Here is a 15,768-nt window from a genome sequence, read left to right on the forward strand (position 1 = left end):
CGAGTTGAACCTGACCATGACCTGAAAGGTGCTCATGGTGCACCTGAAAGAGAGGGTGATAACCCGTGATAGTCCGTGTTTTTTTTACAAATGCTGTTAGGCACACTGTACACTCGGAGTTTTTATAGTTTGTTATCCAAACCTATTATAGCTCCCGAGTATCTTCTGTCCTCTCCACAAGGAAGAGGGCAGAAGAGACTCGAGAACTATAAAAAGGTTTGGATACCAAGCTAGCGTTGGACTACGCCACTATTGTGTACCGATTGTTATAGTGGTTAGGACCACCACCCATGTGTGTAGTGGTAGGGTCCGCTAGTGCGTACGTCACGCATGACGTGGTACCTGTTGTTCACCATCATGGGTTTCATAAGATACTAAAGTTGCCAATAGACCATGTCCCTCGACTATGCGTCTACTGTCGTCCTTGATCGAGTTGACACCGCACGAGTTACTTATTGGCGCTAAGCCAGTCAACATATATAACTAGTTCATATTTTGAAGGTACACGTGTAACGTTAGTTAGGTACACATGTCATTTTGTTGTTTGATATCTTTATTGTATAACTGGGTGGATCGCCGAGGAAAGGGAGAGCATGTGTCCATGTATCTTTTCATCTTGTACAAAGATTGTGTGTACGTGGATACAGGTGGCGCTTCTACGGGCAGCCACGGTGTTTCATGAGAGTCCCGTGCGGTGCCGCTGAATATCGATCCAAACTAGTCTTTGCGTGTTTGCAAAAGTCTTAACCTTTTTTAAGTTAAAGGTCATTCTGGATCACGTGAAGACGTTTAGCCCTGTCTTGGATAGGGTTCACTGGTTTTACGTCTAATGTCTTTTATATTTTCTCACTTTTACTAGTCGGGTGGAGGATAGACCCCATGAGAGCCTCATCTGCAGTACCGCTCCTGACCGCCCCGAGACAACTGTTTAAAGCGACTGTCAAATTGCCAAATTTCGGTCTTTTCGAAAATGAGGAAATCGTGGAAGACTCGTAAAGGGGGTTAATCTTTTTAGGCTTGTTGGCTTAGATTTGGGTGATACGGTCAATCAAAATCAAGAATGACAATATTCACGACATTTCAGAAACAAAACAATGAAGTCATACTGTAAAATGACATCTTTATTATTACATTTTACCAATATCGGTGATCGGGCCCGTGTGTACATTTCCTGTTAAGATGTCGCGTTCTAATGAGCTTTCACATACAAATTTCAATCCTATTTTGTGGCACAAGAAGGCGTGGAAGAAATACACAGTGAATTTGACTGTCTTTTACTAGATTCTTCAAAATACTGTCAGACAGCCTTGTGCTCTGTGTAAGCAGCTTTGTGGGCTGAATTCCTGTTACACTTGAAACGCAACATATATAAGATTTTCACACTGCCTAAGAAAGGTTTGATTACATGTTTTTCATCTAATTTCTCGTGTATCTCTTCTACCACCTGCATCGTTCATGGCAGTGGCACAGGGTTTACTTCCGGGTATGGCCTATGGTGGGCTCGTGCTTCCTTATAGGTATGTACCAAGGCTCATAACGAGCAGCTTACATATCGTTACATACTTGATAATTGATGTTACTCGTGCCCTCAAATATCACAAATACTCTTTCAGTAACATTACTCGCATAATGTTCTCACCAATGTGGTCAGGTGGTCTTCAGTGTTGCCAGAAAGTCCTCACTGTCTCGGTGCAGCGGTCAGTGGTAGGTACGTGGGGATCACATGACATGGAAAGTCCCGTTTTACCTTTCGCTTTCAGAGTTCACATGTGACTGATCGGGCATATGACGTGTTAATGAAGTACACGGCAAATCATTGACATGTAATGTGTCTTTTAAGCGCGTCAGTAAAAACGACTAGGCAACAAGCTGTGATGATGTGATGACAGCGTGTGACAGTATTCTGCAGCTCACCTGTTAGCTCCCCAACCACTTTAAAGTCTTATTGTTCGACGGTGCTGTTGATAGTGATCCTTGAACCATATCAAAACTGGCGACCTTTAAACAGGTACGTGTAACAAACAGTGGAAAACATCACGGGACTTGTTAGATTAAGTGCGCACTGCTATTAATCCCCGTAAGGGGGCTAAGCAGTAGAAAAGAAGAAGTGATAACAGCCAGTTCATGGCCGGCCACAATCCGTCACCGTGTTCTGGGTAGTGTCGAATGTCGAGGACGCAGGAGAACAGGTATTTTTGTGTATTAATAAATCATGAATGATTAGTGTGAAGGGCACGGATCCATCAAGGAATGGGCCACCTCGGGCTGAAATGTATTGCACAAACACTGTTGTCGTCGTTACAAACTACTGCAGCTGCCCACGGTTATTCGAATGTTTTGAAAACACTGCTGGCTCGAGTGGATATTTCCGTTCCAATTAACGTTAAAACTTAAGAATATACCTTGATGAGTTCATTAACGAGAAAGGATGTAACAAAAATGAAAACCTGAACCATCTGTTGTAGCATTACAATTTGGCATTGCCAATTGTGCCACACCCATTGGCCAAGGATAGGCAGATAATAGAATTACAGAAGAACATACCATAGCTAAACGTCGTTGCCAACTTCACGGGTCCAAACCTTTCATTTGTAATCGAATGCCAAATAACAGCAACAATGACAAAAAAACACACACCATAACAACAAAAATAGTTTTGTGATATATTTGCAGAGACAACCTGAGATTCTCTGACTATTGAGAACTTATCACCGTAAGTAGAGAAAGGCTGACAACTTACCAGGGCAACAGGGAAAATACTTCAACATGGAGACGTCATTGAAGGTCATTTGTTACACTTTCATTCATACAATAACGAACGATTCTAAATATGCCGATTATGTCTTTTCAGAACGTTGATTTTGTCATGATAATTCATATACACACTCCCCAGAATCTGTATGAACAAATAATCCAAAAGGTCAGTACTACATTATCTTGTAGCTATAATTTAGTAGGTCCTTAGCGATAACGTTGAGACTGCTTATTCGTGTAACTTTACCTCTTACCGTAGGTCGGTAACTACAAGGTCGGAGAGGAACTGGGGAGGGGAGCTTTCGGCCGAGTATATAAGGCTTGTTCTGTGGACCGTGATCCAGCGAAGATCTGCGCTGCAAAGAAACTGCCTATAGAGTTAGAGCGCCAAATGGATGAAGCCATTGGAGAACTAAATACCTTAGAAAACCTTAAACACCACGACCATATCGCCCAACTTATTGGGCACGAAGTGGTATTCACCCCTCCTTCTTGTATTTGGCTTTTTCTCGAATTCTGTGAAGGTGGTACACTTGGTGACTACGTTTTCCGCAACCCACAAAATGTTGCCGCAAAACGCCAGTTGACATTCCAACTGGCGGATGCTGTAGCGTTCCTCCACAGCCAGCATATCGTCCACAGGGATCTGAAACCGCAGAACTTGATGATAAAAGACAAGACTAGCCCCGAGTCCCCAATTCTGAAGGTAGTGGACTTTGGCCAGGCAACTGTATGTGACCGTTTAGATCCGACTAAGGTGCACGAGTACTTTACGGGGTCCCTGGGGGGAACACCCTACTACATCGCTCCCGAAGCTCTGAGAGGCCACAACTGGACCACCGCAGTTGACATATTTTCGATGGGGCTTATAGTTTGGGCAATGTTCGACAATCTCAATGCAGTTAGCAATGCTGGCCAGGAGCCATATCTTGCCCCGTTTGTAAAACGTCCGTCAGGTTACCCAGAGGCAATAGGCACCGTTCTGGCGCGGGGTGGAAGCGTAGACCATAATGTAGTGATGAAAAACGAACCGAAGCGCCGAAACCTTGTCTTCATGATGATAGACGCAGACTATAAGAAAAGGCCTACTGCTGACGATGTCTTCAATAACCTAAAGCTCGTTGAGGATCAAAATGACCAAAACGAGTCGTACCAAGGGTCAGGAAATGTGGACACCGGTCCGAATGTAGCCACAAGTCAGAACGAACGGGAACCAAATCCATGCTTGCAAATATTTGCTACCATCTTCCTTTCTCTTCTATACTGCCTTATTCAACTTTTTAAAGCCGTTGTCTTAATCATCATCACCATCCCGTTTGTGCTGGCCCTGATACTGCTATTATTTTGCGCTTTCTTCATGTCTTTCTGCTACATTTGCTGCAATGATAACAAATGCATAACCTACATTGTGAAGTTTAAGATGGTTCCACCTGCTTTTGATTATTACAAGAACATCTGCTCTCGTGTGATAAATTTCCAAAAATCATTTCCACCATGCAAATGACCAATACTTGCTTCCCTCAGACCATTATGAAAATGTATTCCGGTTATGTAAATGACTTGCACATCTTCATAACTTACACAGGTCACAATGTCAACAATTAACTCATGTACTTCTTAGAAGAATTATGACACTTTCACATGTCATTAGGGACTTATTTGCATAAATGGTATATGCTAGTCTTCCACCTGCCACAGACTACATGTACATGTGGCACATGTATTTGAATCCTACAATGAAAAACACTAAATGTATATTTTTCTTATTAAGTATGCAAATAAAATCCTAATTTCACTTCAATTCCTTTCACTTCTATTTTGTTACACAAGAGTACGTTAAAGTAATGCCGCCATGAATTTGGCTGTTTGACTATCAATATTTAGATCCAAGTTCAAGTTTTCCTCAAAATACTGTAAGCTGTGTTGGTTACTTTTATTAAAATGCTAAGAATGGCATTGGACGCTGGGGAGCAGCTTGATGATTCACATCTGTATCTGTATCTATATAACCGGTGTAACCGCCCTTTGGCGCAACACACAGCTTCGCAGGCACGCGGCACGGCAGCAGCTGGTTATATTACACCGAAGGACCCGTCGCACCTAACTTTTGCACATCTACCTGCAGGCGTTCTTTAAAACAATCCAGAGAAGATGGTCCTACTGTGCTTGGTGATAACATATTCCACTCTACAATAGTTCTGGGAAAATAAGAATTTTTGATCACACCAATCCTAGGTTGGTAACTCAGGTACTCGAAGGCATGACTGTTTCTTATTCTTTTTCATGACATGGATTCCAGTTACAGTTGAAACACAGCAAATTTTTCACACGACCAGAATGTGCTGTTTGATGACACGTTTCTGAACAACTGTGTTTTCTCGTTCTGTCTCCGTCTTCAAGACCATGCGTCGTTCATTGACATCGCATCACATTGCCAGTGGTACAGAGTTCACTTCCTGATATAATGGGCGGGTGCTTCCTGAATATTGGTCTGTAGAAGCTGGTAACGAGCAGATGGCACAAGTATGAGAAACTGAATGACATTATTCCTTCCGTCAGAAATTACGAATACTCCTTTAGCAATCTTACTTGGGTAAATTTCTCACCAATTGTGATCAGGCTGTCTTGGGCGTTGTTTGTTGAACTTGAGCCCTCACCCGCACAGCTCAGGTCAGGTCAGGTCAGGGGTAGGTACGTGGCCAACATCACATAACACGGAAAGTCCCTTTCAATTGAAAATTACCTTTCGCTTTCGTAGTGGGTGAGTGACTTATCGGGCACATGTGTATGATGTGTTGATCAACGGTACAGTACATAAAATCATTGGCATATAATGTGGCTTTAACGGGTGTGAGTGACAGAAACTTTGGGAACGGACGGTAGCAATGACTAGGCAACAAACTGTCAAGACATACAGCTTGTCAGCCACTTCGAAATGCTATTGTTCGACAATGCCACTGTTGATCCCTGAACCACATCCAGACTGGCGACCTTCGTGCAGGTGCATGCATATATGTAGCAAACGGTGCCACGTCGGTGGAAAACATCACGGGACTCGCAAGATTTAGTGATAAAAAGCGTTTGCCACTGACTATGTCTCGCTGTGTTCTCATGAATTCTGGATAGTGTTGAGGCAGGAAAGCAGGTATGTTCGATTACTCATAAAACATGTTAAGTTGGCAAACATACTGTGTCTACTGTGAATGTGCTCAACTGCCTCATATTGTCCTCAAGGAATGGGCAACCCGTCTCGAAAGGACCCAAACAACTGGCGTTTGTTGCAAATACACTGTTACAATTGCTAATGAAGTCATTAATATTTTCATGTTTTGTAAGCATCGCTGGTACGTGTAGGTATTTCTGTTTTCACGGTTGAAGTTAACTAATCGTATCTTGATTTTGTAACGATGTTACAAAAATGGATTAACTTAAACTTAAGTCAAGTTTAATATACATTCCGTCCACGCCTGCAGTAGCATTGTGAATTCGGCATTACCAATTGTGCCACGCCCATTTTCCAGATGATGTAAATATCATAGACTAATGTATCGTAGCTAAACGTCATTCCCAACTTGACGTTCCCAAATCGTTACATTGGTAATAAATCGCGAAACAACAACAACAAGAACACCGTAACAAAAATAGCTTCATGATTTATTTGCAGATTGTCTGAATTGAGAAGTTATCAATAGAAAAAGGCTGACAACTTTCCTGGGCTTCAAGATGGAGACGTCATTCAAGGTCATTTGTTGCACTTTTACTCATACAATAAGTCGCCATTATAAAGATTCCGATCATACCTTTTCGAATGGTTGATTTTGTCATTATATTTCATATGTGCATTCTCCAACCATTATTGTACGAGTACTTCACAAGGTCTACTAAAATTTAGTATTCAACTGAAATCCAATAGGGCCAGAGCGTTACCTTTGAAGCTGCTTATTCATGTAATTTTACATCTCACCGTAGGTTGGTAACTACGAGGTTGGAGAGGAACTGGGAAGGGGAGCTTTCGGTCAAATACACAAAGCTTATTCTTTAGGTCGAGATCCGGTCAGGATCTGTGCGGCTAAAAGACTGTCCGCAGAGTTGGATTACCAAATGAATGAAGCTGTTGGAGAACTGAACACATTAGAAAACCTTCCCAACCATAACCACATCGCACAACTTATCGGGCACGAGATAGTCTCTACACATCCTTCTTGCATTTGGCTTTTTCTTGAATTCTGTGACGGGGGAACTCTTGGCGACTACGTTTTCCGCAACCCACAAAATGTTGACACAAAACGCCAGCTGGCCGTCCAGTTGGCGGATGCTGTGGCGTTCCTCCATAAACAGCGAATCGTTCACAGGGATCTGAAACCGCAGAACTTGATGATAAAAGACAGGACCGAGTTCCCAATTTTGAAGGTAGTGGACTTTGGCCTTGCAACCGTTTGTACCCATTTAGATCGGGCTAGGGTTCACGACTACTTTACAGGGTCCGTCATAGGAACGCCCTTCTTTGTCGCTCCCGAAGTCCAGTCGGGTCATGATCACAACTGGACCACCGCGGTTGACGTGTTTTCTATGGGGCTTGTGATTTGGGCCATGTTTGACAATCTCAATGCCGCCGTCAATGCCAGAGACGATCCATACCTCGCCCCTTGTGTCAGAGGTCCGTCAGGCTATCCAGAGGCTATAGGGCATTTTCTGAGGCGAGGCGAAACCGTAGACCAAGACACTGTGATGAGTAACCATCCTAAGCGCCGGAACCTTGTCTTGAGGATGATAGACGCAGACTACAACGGAAGGCCTACTGCAGATGAAGTCTTCAATAACCTGATGGTGATTGAAGACGAAAGCGACCAGGAGTCTTACCAACTCTCGGAGACAACTCCAATTGTAGCCACAAGTCAAAACGAAGGAGAAACTAATTCATGCTGCAAAATACCATTAACAATCTTCTCAATCTTGCTGTACTGCCTTATTCAGCTTCTGAAACCAGTTGTCCTAGTTATCATCACCATCCCGTTTATGATTGCCTTGATATTGCAAGCAGTCTGCGCTCTCGTCACGTGTTTCTTCTGTATTTGCTGCAATTATAATGATATCGAATGTGTAACCTACATTTTAAAGTTTAAAATGGTTCCGCCTGCTTTTGAGTGTTATAAGAACATCTGCTCTCGAGTGGTGAATTTTTAAAAGTCGTTTCCACCATGCAAATGACCAAAACTTGCTTTCTCCAAACTGTTTTAAAAAGGGTGGTGCCTTAACCTCTTTTTTTTTGGGTCGTATGGGCCGTGGTTTGTTACCTCCACGGAAAATGGAGTTAGAATAGAGTAGTTTTTGGTGTGTCTGCCTGTGTTTCTGGATATTTGTGGTCAGCATATCTTTATAACCGCTGGATACATTGTCATATTTGGTGAGGTTAGGTGTTGGAAAGACGGAGGTCAAGATCAACTTTGGGCCCCCTGGTGTGTGACTTTGGTACTGTAGTAATATTTTGACCTGAACTTGGTATGGTCTTGCTTTTTGGTGGCAGATAGCCTATTCTATGAAGAAGTGGTGTAGGTTTGGACCCCCTAGCAGTTTGCTCTATTTGTAAAAATATTTCAAGGAGGATAAGTTAACGAATGTGGAATTGCAATTGTATTCAATATGCAGATAGTCTAGACAAATATATACACAATGCCATCAAATTAGGAGTTAATTTGCATAATTAATGAGAAGAAGCTATAATTTTAGTATTTTCCATAATAGTATAAGTATGTCATGTACTTGATGTTGCTCCCTCCACAATTCTCTGTAGATACACGATTGTGAATAAAATAGAATACTTTTATATACTAATTCTCTTCGCCAAGAAGAGTATGAGATTGCTGACTTGGGTCTGTATGTAGGTCAACAGCATATAACTCGAGAAATTGTGGATGGAACTTTGTGATTTTTGGTAGGTGTGTAGCAGTTGTCGAAAGGAATGCCAAGTTTGAAAACGGTTTACCTGGCGTTTTCCTACGGTACTGCAGTGAGCTTGGTATGTTTTTTGCGGTTTGTTTTTGGCAGCATAAGTCAAAATCTAGCTGGGCGATTTTCACGAAACTTGGTAGGTGTGTAGCGGTTTTGGAGAGGAAGGTCAAGTGCGAAAATGGTTTACCTGGCTCTTACCTATGGTGCTGTAGCGGGATTTGTATGTAAGTGCGTTTGTCTGTAAGCAAGATAACTCGAGAACCCTTGAATGAATCCTGATTATATTTGTTAGGTGGATTGGGGTTAGGAAAACGAAGGTCAAGTTCGATAATGGGCACCCTAGTGGCTGCCTAAGGTACTGCAGCAAAACTTTTAATTTTGGCACTTTGTGTTCTGGACATGCTGTGGTCATGATTTTTGAGTGGTAGATAGCCCTTGGAACAGAGAGTAAGTGCTGTGAGTTTGGACCCCCTAGCGGCTTTTTGGGAACTGCAGGCACCGATTTCCGTTCAAACTTTGGACGAGGATAACTTGAGAACGTGTAAACAGATCATCAGGATTTTCGGTATGTAGATAGAATGAGTGATGACTTATACAATGTAATACTAATTATGCAAATCAGTAGCTAATTTGCATAATTAATGAGGAAAGTTCATAAATCCATGCCAACAGCATATAACTCAAGAAGCTATGTATGGATTTTCATGATATTTAGTATTTAAGTAGCGGCTGCGGAAAGGAAGGTTGTGTTCGAAAATAGTTGACGTAGCATTTTCCGTTAGGACGGTAGCGGGCCGAGTGTGTGCGTCCGTTTGTTTGTGGAATGCATAACTCGAGAAGCCTTGAAAAAATCCTGATGATATTTGGTAGGTGGGTAGGGGTCAAGAAAACGAAGATAGATTATGATAGTGGGCCCCTTAGCGGCTTCCTAAGGTACTGCAGCAAAACTTATTAACAGAAATAAACTGTGCTCTATATATCTCATTTTGACCTATATGTATGGACACAGCTGTTATACAGATGGTTTGCTGGAGGACGCCCTTACACTGGGGACAAAGTCTAAATTGACAAGCATGAAATTCTGATTGACCATGGATGCTACCAGGTCATCTGTCAGGTCACAGCCTGGTTTTGGTAATATCTGTGTGTTTGTGAGGAACATAGTTCATGCAGTCATTTGCTATTTAGTAATACATGAATAAGACCTTAAAGTCTTAAATAAAGGCATGATTATTTGGCGAAGAGATGGGTTCGTTGAACTCTAGTTGCAACTGCTATTGCATGTATTCGTGCTAGCAAAATGTTTTACTATATTCCATTTAAATGCATAAATTGCAAATCTCCCCCAAGACCCCCACCCTTTATTATCGCCATTCTTTCCCATCTTTACCATTTTAGTTTTTCCCTAACAAAAATGTTTTTCCCTCCTACATGTTTTTTTATGATTCAATAAAAACGAGGCAACAACCGTTTGAAAAATACTTCTATTGCTGTATTTCCAAGGACAGATCTGTACATTAAGTAAGGGGTAGAGTCGACCAATGAAAACTGTACAAGGCACGTTGGTTGTGAAAATACAAATATAAAACTAGCATCCTCCTTTCTCTGTTCTTACATGTAGAGACATTATTTATCACATGAGCAATGTAGCATTATTACAATGGGTACTTTCCACATACAGGCTAGGTCTTCTCATGTCCAAGCAATATTCTGTCTTAAAATCATTTGATTTTATGTAAAAAAACTGTTATTTTACATCTTATGAGGAAGTCAGATCTTCACGTATTGGTTCGTCTGTAGAGCTCTTCGATTTAGCATGAAAATTGTTGCAACATTTGGATAATAGTTCTTGAGGGTGTAGGCTTATATCTTAGACTTATATCATACACATGCAGTACAAAATGTATCGGAACAGTTCTTCTTATCACATAAAATCACAAACTTATAGTCACTGTGGTAAAAAGTACTACATATCACATAATGTTACATAAACAAACAGCACATGGTACATACGTAAAATATGAGGATACAAAATAGTTTTTTCTACACTGTAGTAGGGTCACATTATCTTCATCGTAGTTCAACTTGCCACTGGCTGTGTTTACATGACTTTGTAGAAATATCAATGATTCAAACACAACATATGCACGATATAATTGTCCTCATCAGTGGTGAGTTATACCCTTACCAGTCATGACATCAGTATACAGCTGGTATTCCTTCTGTAATTTCTCATAAATAACCAAATTTTCCACAGTTACGGTACAAATGCGGTATTCACTTGTGTACGTGTCATTTCTTAGTGTTATAAAAGTTTATTGCAAAGTGTTCTTTGCCACAGTTTTGCATAGTTACAAGTAGGCAAGATGAGGCTATCACTGAGTTTTCTTCAAACTCTTACAAAGTCACTGAGGATGAGGGTATTATTTATACACAGACCAGTGTAACCAATCCACCAATGCTGGCATTGCCCACCAGCTACAGTGCAATCCCTTGTGCAACTATACTGGAAAGGTGGAAAACGTTACCTGCCACACTCTGGGAAAGTTTCTTAGTATCTTCACTCACTCAACTGTAACAATAGTGGTTTCAGTATGATCCAGTTTCCCCATAGAATCAAGTAAAGATGAATGTGTTAGTGTTAATGTGTTGATGCATAATATGATTATGCAAAATTAAATTGTTTGCAAAAGTGTATCTGTAACATGCATTGGCAAAAGAGGTTTCCAAAAATGATAATTAAAATGTGCCAGATTGGTATGTGTAAAGAAGCCCAACAACAGCTCTCATGCTAGCAACCTATAAGTATGTCTTAGAGATGCAAGCAATTTGATGGCAAAATATCTGAAAAAGTGCAGTTACAGATGCTTTAAGATGAATATGTTCATGTCCATGTTTGCAAGCATAAATACTTGTGCATTCAGCCTCAAATGCATTAGTATACAAATATATATATATAAGACTTTGAGTTGCTTTAGCTAACACACATACACATACACAAACGCAACACTGACAACATCATGCAAAAATCAAACCTGGGCCACCATGCATGTAGGTGTCTAACGCAACATGCCCAATCTACTGTACAGTGAACTTCCCAAATTTGTCTCAACACACACAGAAGACCTTTACAAGATGCTTGCCATTGCAAATCATACTGTCCTATTCTACTGAAATTTGCTCCACTTTGACAAAATTTCTTGGTAAAATGCTGAATGCAAATTTGATCTGAATTTTTCCCCCGAAAACCACACAGTCAAAAAAGAAATAAAAAATGCTCAAATGTTCTGCCAAATATGAAATTATGGACAAACATGGAATGATTCACTTGAAAATGAAGCACTGAAATAAGTTGTCTTCAAACTGTACATAAACCAACAGTTTGAAAACAACTTGATCTGGAGCTCAACAAGAGAATTATTCCATCAGAATGATGTAACTGGCAGTTACAAGCATCTTTGAAAAGGCTTGGAAAAATATAGTGTCACTTCTGTCATAAGAAGGCTGGAAACATCCTAACGAACTGTCTACTAATCTAAGTACAGAACTCTTATACAAGTATCCTGCATGCATTGTCCTAATGAAATTTTCAATTTTGGGACATTGAAGCCATTACATAAATTGAAATAATGTTGAGTATATGTTCTAATGCTAAAGACTTTGATGACCCAATACACTAAAAGGTACCTACACAACAGATGTGACACTGTAAGTATGTGTTGGAACAAAGTCGAAAAGTTATCAGTACAAGAGTTTGGGCATTTTCTTTACTTAATTGCACAGACAAACTGAGTCACACAAACTACAGATTGTCACAGTTTTGTGAACAAAGATGCTGGAAATGATTCCCATTGGATGGCAGGTAAAACCTTCAACCAATCAGTATAGTTCTACTGGGGACTGCACAGCTTCTGATGAAAGGCCTCCCACGATTGGCTGATTTGGCTACAAATGGTGTGTTTAAAAGTAGTACATCACCATGAATTACCTTGAAGTATATATTGCTTACTTAAAAAGTACATGTGGAAGCAATAGAGGTTTCTCAGTTTCATAGTACCCTGTACTTTCTAATCTGAGAAGGAAAACTGTATGTCAAAGTTTTCTCATTAAAACACACCTGTTTTATGGCTTGTATCAAATACAGTTTGATTTCTTATATCAGCCCTGTTGATGTTATAGTTACACAGGTTGTAGAGTTAGGCTTGGTAAGTGTTCTGTCTTATGTAGAAGTTAAGAAGCAGCATTTGTATAAAAATTCATGCCATTCTCCATGCACTTAATACCGGTAGTAGTCAGATAGAAAGGGCGAGTCGTTTACTTCTCATAGCATTCCTCATGTTCTTATGTTTGGTAGAAATGATTGTGGAGAAAGTTGTGTTTATGAGGAAGGGTTGGTAATGCGACCAAAAATGGGGAAGGACATAATGAAAAATGAACATTATACGTTAAGGGAGTTGCAGTGATTAAAAAAATGCAATCACATATGCATGATTATGCAATATAACTTCTACACTCACACAAAGCAAAGCCAATGTCACAATTCACTATGTACAGTCATTAACAAGTGTGCAGTGTATAATATGTAAAAGCAACATTAAAACATCAACATGAGGAAAATACAGCAAACTTGTTCAAAATCACAAACAGAATATTCTACCCTAATAAGATTTCTTAAAACCTAAAAACATCTAAAAACTCCATTTTTTGGAATGTACAAATCAGAATTTCCAAGGAAAGGAGAATCAATAAGACAGACCTAAAATATAACACAGTTGTGGTCTGGGTAGAAATACACATATGTACAGAATTATACAGAAATGGTACCAAAACAGTCGTGGCAAATGGCGGCGTACGGCGTGCTACCGCTCCTCCGTTCCAGAGGATGAGGGTGGAACCTCGTGGCCAGCATGTTTGGCTTGGACCTACGAGAAGAAGAAATTACGCAAAGTGTAAACAGCAGATCTGAAAACACTTTTCTTTCTTCAAAAAATTGAAGGTACAAAATGTATACATACAAAATGTAGCTACATGTACGTCAAATTTACTGATAAAACTGATTTAAACACAATATCTGATGTGGGCTGATATGTATTTTTCCAAATATCACAACCTTTGCTGAGAGCTTCTGTACTCCCTTACACCAAAGTTGTGCTTCCAGTAAAGATTTAGACAATCCAAATTCCAATGTTGTTGGAGGGTTTCACACAAAATTGACACTATCTGATATGGTTATCACAATTTTAAGTGGTTTATAGGTGGAGCTAATGCATAGTGAGACAATGTTGGTATAGGATATGAGTTATGCTCGGTGCACTTCATGCTTATACATGTATGTATTCTTTTTACGATTTCTTTTGTGTTTTGCTGTCATTTAAACCATATTTTTGCACCCTGCATTGTTTTTTTATTCATCAAAATTCTTATTCATTTTTTTTTGTATCGAAATTACAAAACCAGGGGTTACACCAATCTAATTTTAGCTGCTAACTTTTAGTGGAAAGGTGGCTTAAGCACTTGTGATGTGCAGTAGTGTGGTGTCTGTGTGACGAGATAGGTGAGGAAAGTGCGAGAGAAGAAAGGAGACAGGTTACATGGAGGTTACGGTGTCAGAGAGAGAAGTCATCCATGGATGACGCCAGCGACTGATCGAGAGAAGAGGACGAAGACACGGAGAACTGGAAGGAGGGAACGAGAGATAAGGCAATGTCTGTCGTTCCAACAGAAGGTTAGTAAGAAGAAATGACTCAGAGCAGGCTTTTAGCCAACCTGAATTTTTCCCCGTTTGAATGGAAATCCTGTCGAGCATGGAAGGTCCTTGGGGGTCCAGAAAAATTTAAAAATCTTGAGTTCTAGACCCTGTAAAAATGCTATTTCCTGCACTTTGAGGGGCAAACTTTACTGGTAGAGTAGACTCAGCTTGATTCAATAGCTGCTGTGCTAAATTTCGGAAGATCTTTGCAAAATTTCATTTCTTTATGTTGATTTTGTCTGTCACAGGGGACGGAATGGGCAAAATTTTTGTCTGTCCCCAGGTGCAAAATTCCATCAAAGGACAAAAGGACAGGTGTTGGCCAGAACCCTGATTCAGAGGCCTTATTTTGAAATTTATTTTCTTGCTTCTTGGATAATCAGCAAAAATTCAGCAAGCAGAAATGATGAAAAGAAGGCAGCAAGGAGAGAAACTTGCACCTGACTGCTGTATTCACTTCCTAACTATGTGTATCAAGGCCCAGACCCCCCCTCCCCAAGATTCTGTTTTCATATTTGGCGTTATTTTTAAAAATCCAAAAACCAAACCAAAAAATCAACTTGGTGTGGCCTAAAGCTTACAAGCTGGAGTTTATAGTCAGTAGAATTCTGAATCTATATGTAGTACAATTTTTAAAGATTGAAATGTCGACCTGAAGAATACAACTTTCATTGTAACACTTACCTCCAGGTTTCCCCTCGCTTGTCGTAGGACATGGTGGGTTTTTGACACTGAAAAATCAGAAACAAAAAGGGAAATGAGATGCATACATTGTACATATACATGTAGTTCCTTTGAACAGCACCATGTTGTATGCAAAACGTGACTTATTACACCAGTTTACAGACATTATGAACAGAAATAAAACACTCATCTGCTGCGAAGAACGTTCAAGTAATGAACGCAACTTACACTTACATTGTTTCACCAGTGCTTCTTCCATTCCCTGTTTCAGCCGATTGGTTCTCTGTAACAAAAGAAAAACTGTCAGTCCTTGCAACATTTCAAGTCTCAAAGACAAGAAGAAATACAAGATCCATGTGCTTATCTTCAAGGTATACATGTAACTTGAGATAGCTTGGCAACAAAACCTTCTGTTATGCTTTCCAACCAGTCCATAGATTGCCCCGGCAACATTTCATTGCAATGCTTTACACCATGCAGACATGCAAATGTAAATACCGGTACAGTCAGATATAATCATCTCTTCCTCTTAAATAAAAAAAAAAAAAATTGACAATCTATTTGCCTTTAATTTTTTTTAAAGCAAGTGAATCTCCTACAAGTTTGTACATTGTTTGATAATTACTGCATTT

The 15,768-nt window shown here is 40.2% G+C and overlaps 3 protein-coding genes across 4 annotated transcripts in view; 2 read left to right on the plus strand and 1 right to left on the minus strand.

Annotated features, from left to right (window-relative positions):
* Positions 1-1,858: 1,858 nt before the first annotated feature.
* On the plus strand, positions 1,859-4,437 carry LOC118420651 (serine/threonine-protein kinase pdik1l-A-like). Of its 2 annotated transcripts, none has more exons than XM_035827527.1 (2): positions 1,859-2,008; positions 2,674-4,437. In XM_035827527.1, the coding sequence occupies exon 2, from the start codon at positions 3,146-3,148 to the stop codon at positions 4,256-4,258; it is 1,113 nt and encodes a 370-aa protein (XP_035683420.1). In that variant the 5' UTR covers positions 1,859-2,008; positions 2,674-3,145; the 3' UTR covers positions 4,259-4,437. The 2 variants fall into 2 exon arrangements, with proteins under 2 accessions (XP_035683420.1, XP_035683419.1); XM_035827526.1 differs by lacking the exon at positions 1,859-2,008 and adding an exon at positions 2,110-2,189.
* Positions 4,438-6,292: 1,855 nt separating this feature from the next.
* LOC118421499 (serine/threonine-protein kinase PDIK1L-like) lies at positions 6,293-8,137 on the plus strand. The gene is made up of 2 exons (XM_035828809.1): positions 6,293-6,495; positions 6,724-8,137. The coding sequence occupies exons 1-2, from the start codon at positions 6,478-6,480 to the stop codon at positions 7,936-7,938; spliced, it is 1,233 nt and encodes a 410-aa protein (XP_035684702.1). The 5' UTR covers positions 6,293-6,477; the 3' UTR covers positions 7,939-8,137.
* A 2,036-nt stretch (positions 8,138-10,173) lies between these two features.
* Positions 10,174-15,768, minus strand: part of LOC118421823 (myomegalin-like) — an 8,993-nt gene continuing 3,398 nt past the window's right edge. Inside the window, exons 5-7 of the mRNA XM_035829323.1 lie at positions 15,371-15,419; positions 15,137-15,183; positions 10,174-13,625 (exon numbers count right to left, since the gene is read on the minus strand). Of these exons, the coding sequence (XP_035685216.1) occupies positions 13,563-13,625; positions 15,137-15,183; positions 15,371-15,419 (159 nt within the window). The 3' untranslated portion in view covers positions 10,174-13,562. The remainder of the gene's footprint in view (positions 13,626-15,136; positions 15,184-15,370; positions 15,420-15,768) is intronic.

The sequence above is a fragment of the Branchiostoma floridae genome, chromosome 8, assembly GCF_000003815.2.
Source record: "Branchiostoma floridae strain S238N-H82 chromosome 8, Bfl_VNyyK, whole genome shotgun sequence".
Taxonomy (NCBI): Eukaryota; Metazoa; Chordata; class Leptocardii; order Amphioxiformes; family Branchiostomatidae; genus Branchiostoma; species Branchiostoma floridae.

Bases quoted from the DNA above. Each gene is read 5' to 3' on its own strand.
- LOC118420651 (XM_035827527.1), top strand. From the start codon at position 3,146: ATGGATGAAGCCATTGGAGAACTAAATACCTTAGAAAACCTTAAACAC.